The sequence below is a fragment of the Limulus polyphemus genome, unplaced genomic scaffold (assembly GCF_000517525.1).
Source record: "Limulus polyphemus unplaced genomic scaffold, Limulus_polyphemus-2.1.2 Scaffold5163, whole genome shotgun sequence".
Classification (NCBI taxonomy): Eukaryota; Metazoa; Arthropoda; class Merostomata; order Xiphosura; family Limulidae; genus Limulus; species Limulus polyphemus.
In genome coordinates, this window is record NW_013670773.1 from 1 (window position 1) to 11,733 (window position 11,733).

At 35.5% G+C, this 11,733-nt stretch overlaps 1 protein-coding gene across 1 annotated transcript in view; it reads left to right on the forward strand.

The window, feature by feature from the left end:
• The first annotated feature begins 10,130 nt into the window (after window positions 1-10,130).
• Window positions 10,131-11,733, forward strand: part of LOC111089067 (MFS-type transporter SLC18B1-like) — a 34,998-nt gene continuing 33,395 nt past the window's right edge. The window contains exons 1-2 of the mRNA XM_022400814.1: window positions 10,131-10,170; window positions 10,693-10,935. Of these exons, the coding sequence (XP_022256522.1) occupies window positions 10,705-10,935 (231 nt within the window). The 5' untranslated portion in view covers window positions 10,131-10,170; window positions 10,693-10,704. The remainder of the gene's footprint in view (window positions 10,171-10,692; window positions 10,936-11,733) is intronic.

Sequence of the window (11,733 nt, forward strand, 5' to 3'; positions counted from 1 at the left end):
CCCGTGTAACTAAATTCTCTCCATATATAATGCATAGCAATGGGCAAATATATATGACTAAACTAAGACACAACCCCAACTAAACGCATATAAAATGTAACCAGTAGAAAAGCAAAAAATCAGCCTTTTCAAACAAAATACATACGTCTAAAACATCGCTTTAATAAACCTTTAGGTCTTTTAAAGTAATTATTCTACAGATGTGTTTAATGTAATCTAATATTATGAGTATGTATTGGTTGTTGTTTACTTCTTCACTTCATTTGTAATACAGGGGTTGACTCCCTAAAGACACCGATTGTACAGTGTACAAAGCATTGAGTATCTACATGTTACAGACATCTAATGTTCATTTATTATTGTCTGGTAATTTCTGTTTCACCTGTACTTAAGCTTTTTAAAGGAACACCAGATATTTGTAAAAACGCTAACTTCAATGGGTAATGATAACATCGTTTACACTAGAATTATGGTGTTTTTTAGCTCACGTAAAATGTCGAAGAAACAAATCGTCTTTTAAATATTCCTACAACATTCGTAGTAGCTTATATAATATTCTACAACAGGTTTTAGGTGCAATATATCAAGCCGTTTTCGTTGTAGGCTGTCAAGAGAATAATTACAAATGGGCCGTTTTTAGCGGATTTTCTTTTCCTTGCAAGTCTAACAAGCGTGCTTTTTTATGCATTTTTATGTGTGTAAAGCCTTAGCAGTCAATATTAACGGTTTAGGAGTGTTATTTGAACTGAATCTTTACTGTTTAAGGTGCATTTTGCCCAAACGTTTTATTACGGTTTTGAGCACTTCCTTGCAATCCCTATTATGAACCACTATCGTAGTTCACGACTAACAACTTTCTTAGATTGACTTAGATTTTTTTTTTGCCACCCCATTTACCATGAAAATGAAGCCCTGATGCCTCAAGTGTAAATTGGTAGTTTATGCTGTGATCTTGGTTTGTAAACCATTTTGAAACTAATGTTTTCAGATAATACCCCATGTGTTAAACGATAGTCACGTTGCATGTTTTAGCATTGAAACTACCGTGTATAAGTGTCGTAGAGTAAATTTGCTTTCGTTCTACAGCTCGAATATTACAAGATTCATAAGTATCTATAAATTAAAAATATTTTCACAAATATACAAGAGGGATTTCTTTACATGGTCGTTCTAATTACGAACTGATAGATTATAGCGAATACACCTAGTGAACAGTGCCCATTATCAAATCTTGGGTCACTCTTGTCTAGTCGAATAGAAGGATTTGACCGTCACTCTTATAACACATCCATGGTCACAAAGTGCGGAGTGGATTCTTCTGGCAACAGATGGAAAATCATGAAACCTCGAATTCACACTGAAGCCACACTGACGACCAGTTCAAAACGTCAGGTGATTAATTGGGTAAATATACACTTTCAGTGTGAAATGAGGACGTTCGAGTAAAAACAATTTCAGTATATTCTTCTGTACTTCTGCGCTCAGTATTCTGATAAATCTATTATTTATTTAAGATAAAGTCAAAATTCCAATTATCACCAGCTAAGTGACCTTCGTCAATTTTTTCGAAAACTTGCACTCATGAGCTTTGGCCTGTTTACATTTTTCTGGTTGCAATTTTTTATTAATAATATTTCTTATAGACTCTTATAGCTTTTATTTGTGACAACACTTGGAAGTTGGACGTTTTGTTTTGGGAGATTTTATCAAATATTTTATACTGGTTGCTAATAGCATATACGAAAATTGTCGATATTTTGGTGGCAATACTATACCTAATGGCTAAGGCACTTGACTCGCAAATTGAGGGTCGCGGGTTCGAATCCCAGTCCCACCAAACATGCTCGTCCTTTCAGCCGTGGGGACGTTATTCTGTGACGGTCATTCCTACTATTCGTTGGTCAAAGAGTAACCCAAGAGTTGGAAGTGGGTGGCGATGACTAGCTGCCTATCCCTCTAGTCTTTCACTCCTAAATTAGGGACGGCTAGCGCAGATAGTCTTCGTGTAGCTTTGCGCAAAACTCAAAACAACCAAACCTTATGGTTAGTCCAAAGAGATGCAAATCGGAAGGTCCAAGTTTCGAGCTCACAAAACACACTTCCAATTCTTAGCTGTGTAATTATTTCATTATCCCTATTCGATTAAAAGTAGTCACGTAGGGGATGGGTCAGGTGACTGGTTGTCCATTCTTTTGTCGGAAGTTCTGAATAAAGGATGTTTATGTTTGACACTTAAGATTAGCCAATGTGCCGAATAAGTTATCATCCAAGTTGAAACTACCAAACCGAACTTTACCGATATTTTTTACCGTTTTATAACTTTTTCCTATAGTCAGTTAAACCTCTTACATTTTGTAAAACTTGTAGTCCATTTATTTTAGCTGTATTTAAATCACCTCTCTCACGATAACATCGTTCATAAGAATTGCAAATAGCTAGGTAATTCAGATGCCCAATGAAGTTCTTAAGGTGTCAAACGCACATATAGAATGTATGAATACTAATTTTGTTTGGCGTTTCCGTTATAACATTAATTGTAATTGAACGAAATTAGAGCCTCAAGTCCTGTTAAATCTCGTAACTTCTGTTATCAAACGAGATTCGAGAACCTCATCAAGCTCAACTGACAAGTCAAGAGCAATCTTATAGTGTTGAGGCTAAAATGAAATTACGAAGTTTACAAAAATTGCTGTTGTGTTTCGTAACTAACAGAAATAAGTTAATATCATCCTCAATTTATGGGGTTTTATTTATTATGTATTGTGTAACTTTTAGTAATCGGTAAACAACACAATAATTCATTTCTTGTTTAGTTGTTTGATGTTAAGCACAAACCTTCAAATGGGTTATCTGTGCTGTGACCACTACGAGTATTGAAATCCGGTTCTAAAGGTCTAAGTTCTCATATATACATTGAACCACTAGGGGAGGGGGTTATTATTAGTTCATATTAATAAATTATTTGTTACAACAGATTAAAAATACTGTTAGTATAAAATATAATGTTAGCTGTTTATATTTGAAATATTAAATGTAAAAACTATATACATTATCGTAAGACGTACGTTCAAAATTAATTTTTGTTAATTATCCAAAAATATAAAAAAAACATCTGATTTTCGTAACCATCAGACTCTAATTTCTACTAATTTTAATTGTTATCAGTTTCAGTCAGGACTCTTTAAAGCATATTAACGTGAAAGTATATAGTGGCGTATCCATAGAAATAAAATAAATCTAGTTATATCTAAAGCCATTAGTCGGAACAACATCTACTATAGCAACAGCATTGACGTCATTAATTTCAGTGAGGGTTAAAAAAATGCATTGCAACTATTTATAGATGATATTTTTCGACGCAATACTTGTAAAAATTTCCATCATATTGATATAATTAGTATTATTAATTAAAACCATTAACTTTCTGTACTTAAAGTTGTTATGAAGCTTTATATACACATTGTATTTTTGTGGCTATTATGGTGCTCTGTACAAACATAACAAACATTGTGTTTTTATGGTTATTATAATGTTCTGTACAAAATTTGTGTTTTATGATTATTATAGTGGTTTGTATAAAGGTAATGAATATTGTGTTTTTATGTTTATTATGAAGCTCTGTATAAACTTAATAAAATTTCCCCACCTTTCAAAAATCCTCGGAATCTTTTATTAGAGTTTCATATATTTTTTTATTTTATGCTTTTCCCAAACCAGTAAGATCCGGAAAGCTACTGCGCTACTGATGCGCACCACATCTATACCCAGTTGCCATGGTGAATCTAGCATTCTGTAACCATCTTCGTGTACTCTCTGTGTCGGTGTACATTAGCATTTCCCAAAGTGTGGGCGCGCCTTCAACTAGGGGGCGCAAATGATGTCTTGGGAAGCACGAGGTGATTGGGATAGCGTTTTAATGTATCTTTTATAAATGAAAATAATAAGTAATTATTACAACGTATATATCATTTTAAGGTGTATTACATCTCGTCATTTAATTCACTCTCTCACTCATTAAAACATATTTATTAAAGGGGAACGTGGACAATAGAAGCTTGGGAAACGTTGGCGTACCTTATTGATGATTGTCTGTAACCATATTTGATGACGTAGAACCCACTCTTTAGAAGTGTACTGTGGTTTAGCTATTCGAAACGCTATAATTATACACAAAGAACCAAACATCAAGAAGCGTAAAATAAAGGAAACCACCTTAATTGAACAAACTATTCGTACTCTTAAACCAACACCCGAAGATACCTTTTACTAAACTGTTAAGCAGTCTCCGGTCATGTGACTTCTGTGTTCCATACTACATATATATAATATATATATATACAAACGTCCAACACAGGGCACAAATCATTATATAATGTGTCCTGGTTTCTAAAAGTAGTGGCGGAACTAAGACCCAAATTACGTTGAGAGTACACCGTCGGCCTCACATGATTAATAAAGAAATAATAATCTAGCAGATTGGGTGCTCTAGTCCACAACGTCCCGCATCTTTACCACCCTTCGCTAGAGAACCAACATCTGGCTGCAGACAGCCTACAACGTCCCGCATCTTTACCACCCTTCGCTGTCTGCAGCCAGATGTTGGTTCTCTAGCCCACAACGTCCCGCATCTTTACCACCTTTCGCTGTCTGTAGCCAGATGTGGGTGCTCTAGTCCACAACGTCCCGCATCTTTACCACCCTTCGCTGTCTGCAGCCAGATGTGGGAGGGTGATTGCTCGTGATAGGTTAGGTTTGTTATGAATTTCGCGCAAAGCCACACCAGGGCTATCTGCGCTAGTCGTCCCTAATTTAGCAGGGAAGGCAGCTAGTCATCACCACCCACCGCCAACTCTATGGCTACTCTTTTACCAACGAATAGTGCCCCCCATGGCTGGAAGGGCGAGCATGTTTGGTGTAACGGGGATTCGAACCCGCGACCCGCAGATTGCGAGTCGAGCGCCCTAACCACCTGGCCATGCCGGGCCCGAAAGAAAATGAGTATTGTAAAACGCGAGTTAGGTAGATCACTGATTACTCAGTTAGCGAGTTTGGTTAATTAATTTATCTGTTACTTTCAGCCACTTAATCAGGTTAAACGATCAGTTAAGCGAACTACTGAAAACCACTAGGCTTACAAGTGTTATAAAAATCAAATTAACTGCAGATTGTTATCTACATTCCCATTTATTTGTCCTTTGATTCTCAAAATCAAAGGTGTGTAAAAACAGTACTTTAGGGTTATCTTTTATCTACCTTTAGTCAGTTATATCACTTTGGATTTGTGTTTGAGACAAAGTACCGCTAATACGAGAAATCGCGAGAATTGTGATACTAGAGTTTCTTTGATTATTTTTGGGATTTCGCGTTCGCTGTCTCTAATTTAGAAGTGATAGATTACAGGAAAGATAGCTAGCCAAGAATCTCCACGTTAAGTCTTAGGCTAATATATATCAACGAAAAGTGGGATTGACTATCACATTATAACGTCCTTACAGCTGATGGCGAGTCGAATTCCCTAACCACTAGGCCAAGCCAGGCCTAGTACGAGAGGGCAAGCAAGTTAGTGAAATTGTTGTACAAGTGTTTACTGTGAAGCTAAGCCTATCAGTGAGAATTTGTTAAGCCAATTTGTAGAACTTATGTTTAAAAAACGAATTCGCTGTCTTTTTTTTCTTTTTCTTTTACTGTATAATGATGAAAAAAATATATGATGATAAGAACACGGTAATCAATAAATTACGTACATCATCCCTAAACAAGTCATGTTAAATTAAGATAACTCACAACATCTCAACAAGGATAAGAAGAATTCACCGATAACTGTCATATGCTGTAAGCTTAACTAAAGTACTAAGTTTATGCTAATAACATAAACAAACACTGTTACATAATTTTGTTACGTAAATCCGTCTCTTCAGCGTCTAAAGCTATCAAAATAGCTACCAATTATTTTTAATTTAATAAAATAAAACAAATACTCGCACCCAAAAACATTGCAAAAACCTAAAGTTAATACTCTTTTTATTTCACTGAACACATTCACTGATTATCTTCCTACCTACCCTATTTGCTATAATTATACTTACCTACCTATTTTCGTATATGCTGTCAATCTGACGTAATATGATAGCTATAGGGTTTGTTTGTATGACAGTGTGATGTCAATAATCGGCCGAGACAGAAAAAACGAGAAAACCTAGAATGGACTTCGGACTCAAACAAACAAATGATATCTGATATTGCAGCCATGTCCTCCACAACTTATAAGTGGCCCAAACCCAAAAATTCTAGTAGATCCGAAACGCTCTCTTCCTCCCTTATCGAATGGCGGGGTTTGCGAACAAATGGGAATGTTTGGAAAATCTTACAACATTAGAATAACTACAGACCTAACTACAGAATAAGAACAGACCGAAATCATCGCTGAATAATATTAAGAATATTGAATATGTACACCACACACACACACACTCCTAACTTTGGAAATCGAATAATATGGAAAGCATAAAAATCAGGCCTTGATTTACGCATGGACTCGCGGGGCCCCTTATTTCTTAGGAGCCTCATTTTCCAAATTAAACTGTAAGAAAAAAATACGTCACATCTTTTCTTTTGGAACTTATTTATTTTATTATTTATATTTTACACTAAAATACAAATGTTTTATGGTGCAAAAATATTTCAAGATTTAATTTCAGAAATAATAATGGTAATGATAGAAGGCCCTATTAATAATGGTTGCAGTTAGTAAGCGGAATCCTCAGGGGTCCCAAATTGTGTTTGACCCTGGGCCCTCAATGCCTAAATCAGGCTCTGCTAAAAATACATACTTCCACAAAGAATCATTGTCAAATAAAAAAAAAAAACGGGCATTGATTTTTTTATTGTAAAGGTACCTGGGCTCTGTCCACCTCGAGGAATTGAACTCTGGATTATAATGAAAATCCATAAAATTACCGCTGATCCACCGAAGAACGAAAGTATGGAAGCCAACATTGAAGAAAATTGGAAAACGATTCAGACGGCTGTACCGTAGTAATATGCATGTTGTCTCTACTCGAATTTAAAAAATACACTGAGTTTTAATACCACATTTTATTTAGATGCAACTGTTTTCTGGAATTTAGCTTTCACTCCTTTGATATCTTATTTGTGTTAAACTTTAGATTCCACGTCTGTAACATTCACATTATTTTGTTATTTATTTTCTCTTAACTTAGGCCTAGCATGGCATAGTGGCAATCTGCCAGTCGTGGGCTCGAATCCCGTAACTGAACACACCCGCTCTTTCAACCGTAGGAGCATTATAATGTGATGTTCAATCCTACTATTCGTTGGTAATGTGTAGCCCAAGAGTTAATGGTGGGTGGGGTTGACTAGCTGCTTTTTTCTTTGTATATTACTTCAAAATTAGGGTTAGTTGTTACACACTAATAGAGAATTATATTACAAATATTTACAATCAATGAAAGAAATTATGGGTTGTAAAAAAAAGTGAAAACTTTATATAGTTATGTAGCTATAATTGGCTTTTAATGGAGATAATTTATGACTAAAAAAAACTGTAATTATTTGTTTATAGTTAAACACAAAGTCACACAATGGGCTATCTGTACTATGCTCACCACATCTATCGAAACGTGGTTTTTAGTGTTATAAGCTTTCAGCCTTACAGCTGAGCCAGGGGTGGGGCAATTTGTAATTGAACTTCTTTTTATTATTGTCGCCCCTCCCCAGAGGCTCAGTGACATTATGTAGCTTTGTGCTTAGCTTCAAACAAACAAACCCTCATGGTCTTTGACTGTGTTCGATAGGTTAGGGTTAACAGTACATCCTTGTTTCAATGTTATTCTCTAAAAATCGGGTTTCAATACCCACGGTGGGTAGAGTACAGTGAACCCATTGTGTGGTCTTGTGCTTAACAACATTTAAACCAAATTAAACTGTAGTGTTTTCGCTAAAGACATTTATTAAAAGAAACCTTGAAACGCAAAACATTAGAGCCTTTTCAAAACATCATTTTTTTCTTTATAGTGGTACTTCGCAAAATCTGGAATGATATGATATGATGTTGTCTGAAAACCTAAATATTTGTGCCAGAGGGGAGCGACTTTCGACGAACTTCAAAATTTCAGACATCACTTACACATGATCGAGGATGTTTTATATATATATATATATATATATTTATTTATTTATTTATTGCTAATTTTAACGAATGAAAATTCAGAATCTTTCAACAGAAATATAATTGTTATTTTGGTCCCCATAAGAACTCCTCCACTTGAGGGGGGGAGAACTACCACTCACGTTTGCTCTTTCCCTACATAAATCTAGGGGGGAGTGATCCCCCAGATTTCTGTTATTGTCATTCAAAAAAGATTAAGTATTTCTCTAAAAGTGAGTAACAAAATATTAAATTAAAATGTTCCATATTAAGTTGAACTAAAAATCTTACTTAAATAATTTATTTAAGACAAAGTAACTTAATAATGTTCGAGAAACCAGTAACGACAAAAATGAAATAAAATATTTTAAAATCAATATAATTATATTATAACAACAAGACTATTTCCATAATGCAACTAAAATTCAAAAAATAAAATAAAGTTTACTCACATAAATCACTGTAACCTGAAGATAAATTTAAACATTAACACAAAATATTGCTTTTGCTTCCAATATAACAGTGTTTTTTCTCATAAATGCCCACCAGTATGTCTGCGGACTTAGAACGCTAGAAACAGGGTTTCGATACCCGTGGTGGGCAGAGCACAGATAGCCCATTATGTAGCTTTGAGCTTAGCTTCAAACAAACAAACCCTCATGGTCTTTGACTGTGTTCGATAGGTTAGGGTTAACAGTACATCCTTGTTTCAATGTTATTCTTAATTATACCTTTTTTCATTTGTATATTAGCTTCTACATGTGTATTGTGAAATCCGTATTAACCCTCAGACATAATATGCTGCTTCGTTACTTTTTGATGATTACGTCAGACATTAATCACTGGTATTTACGTCTAGACATATTGATGAATTTGTATTATTATTATATCTAATCTCTTAGCAATTATATTTGTATGATTTTCTCATACAAATAGGATGTTCGAATATTTTTGCTATTGATAATGCTTGCTAGACAATGGGCTATCGGTGCTGCCCCCAGTGGCTCAGGCTCAGCGATAAGTCTGCATGCTTAAAACACTAAAATTCGGGTTTCGATATCCGTGGTGGGCATAGTACAGATAACCAATTGCGTATCTTCGTGCTTTAACATCAAATTATCTGCGTTGTGCCCCCACCACGAGTATCGAAACCTAGTTCTTAGCGTCTTAAGCCTCCAGACTTACCGCTGAGCCATGGCAGGGCAGCGCAGGTAGCCCACTATGTAGCTTTTTGCTTTAAAACAAACAAACCAAACTGTCCGTGCTGTGCCTACCTATCAAAACCTTGTTTTTGGCGTAAAAAACCGATAGACTTACCGCTGAGCCACTGTGGGGGCGTTCGTAATATTAAAAAATACTTTTTTTTTTAATTTTGCGCAAAGCTACACGAGGACTATCTGCGCTAGCCGTCCCTAATTTAGCAGTGTAAGACTAGAGGGAAGGCAGCTAGTCATCACCACCCACCGCCAACTCTTGGGCTACTCTTTTACCAACGAATAGTGGGATTGACCGTAACATTATAACGCCGCCTCGGCTAAAAGGGCGAGCATGTTTGGTGGTATGGGGATTCGAACCCGCGACCCTCAGATTGCGAGTCGAGCGCCCTAACCAACTGGCCATTCCGGGCCATTAAAAAGAGAAAAAAAATATATAGTGTGTAACGTGAGTTTTATTTATACAACTTTCAGAAACTTAATATTTAGAAATAAGCTAGCTCAGGTATCTATAGAGATATAACAGATGGATAAAGTTATTTATGTGTGTTAAGTAAAGTTTGGATACTAACTCCATTGTTCCAATTAAATACAAGCTGCTCAGTGATGAAAGAATTACAAAATATCATTCAGAACAATAGTAATTATCATCAGAAAAACACTGATTCGCCATCGAATATGATAACCTGATGCTATATAAATGAAATGATAGTTAGGCTAGAAAGAGCTCAGTTTTATATTGCTTTTCCAGCTTCGTTTCACGTGTTATAAATATATATTCTGTTTTAGGTATATATATATATACACTTTGTGTCAGATATATTTTTCGTTGTTCATCTTTTACAATTAAGGCTCAGGGTATAGCTGCTAAATTCTTTTAAATCAGATAATCACTTTTTTTAATACATCTATGTACTTTTTTTTTCTGTTATTCTCGTGGATAAAAGCTTTTATCCCTGTATAATTAATTCTCCCACCCACCCCCAACAATCAGGAGCAAGCCTGAAGGCTAATAACGCTAAAAACCCAGTTTCGTTACACAATGGACTATCTGTGTTATGTCTACCACGGGTATCGAAACCTGGTTTTTAGTGTTACAAGCTGAGCCAGTGGGAAGGGTAGAATCCTAACTTAATAGAAATTTTACTTGACTAAAGCGTTATGCAAAGAAAATTACGACTTTTATTTTTGGAGTTATTAACTGAAAGCATTATGATAATTATGCCCCTCATTTTATTTCTGTACTTATATACTTTAGAGAAACCGAGAATGCAAAATATAATACAATATTTTTTTTCATTATTTTCTTAGTAATCGCACAATATGGGAGTACAATACAATAATTCACCGAAATGCCAGCTTACGTATACAAACTTGAGCTGTCCAGACGGTCCAGTAGTGTCATTTTCCCCAACTCACACCACAAAGATCGCCGAAGAACTCCCTCGGACAAGGTTTAGCAGATTGCAATGGGTTTTACTGATCTTACTCGGCCTCAGCAATTTCTGCGTTGGCGCAATCTTTGCCGTTCAAGCGCCATTTTTCCCGCAAGAGGTAAGTTCCATTGTATATATCAGTACACATCTTGTAGCGATCTGCAAGCAAAGAGACGATTCTCACAAGAAGAAGAACGTTTTAATCAGATCTGACCCATTTCCACTCAAACTGTCTGACACTCAGTATCACATTTCTCTGGCCTTCATAATGGTTACGCTTATAACAGAGACACCCAACGATCAATTAAATTCAAGACCCCAAAATTCATAATATTTTAACGCCATAACTTTCATTCAGAAATGCTCTCGTCTCTTTCGTATGGTACTTAGTTGGTCAACGGTAAGTCTAATGACAATTAACCCTAAAAGTTGGGGTTCGATTACCAGTGGTGAACAGAGCGCAGACATCCTATTGTTTAGCTTTGCGCTAAAACAAACAAACTTTGGTATATCCTGGCGCTAAAACAAACAATAACGCCCACGTTTTATAGCCTGTACAATTATGTTTATAACGATTGCATTAACCATCTATACGGATGACTTACGATAAATTTTGACTTGAAATTCATCTGTAAGTACATTACTTTTCTGGAAAAATTTCAGAAGATGTTTGTTTTAAAGAAAATAGGATAGGTTTGTGACTTATTTTTGTATTTGACAAGATATTCAAATTTTTATATTCATTTCCTTTTTTTAACAAAGAATTTTGAAATTCTAAGTAAACAGATGTGCTCAGTTCAATATACATATATAGGGCATGTTTGATTTGTCTTATCTGGCTAAAAATGTGTTCTAGTGATTAAAGTGTCGGGCTGCGGATAAGAGAATCCAAGGTTCGAGCCAGGATATGCTACTG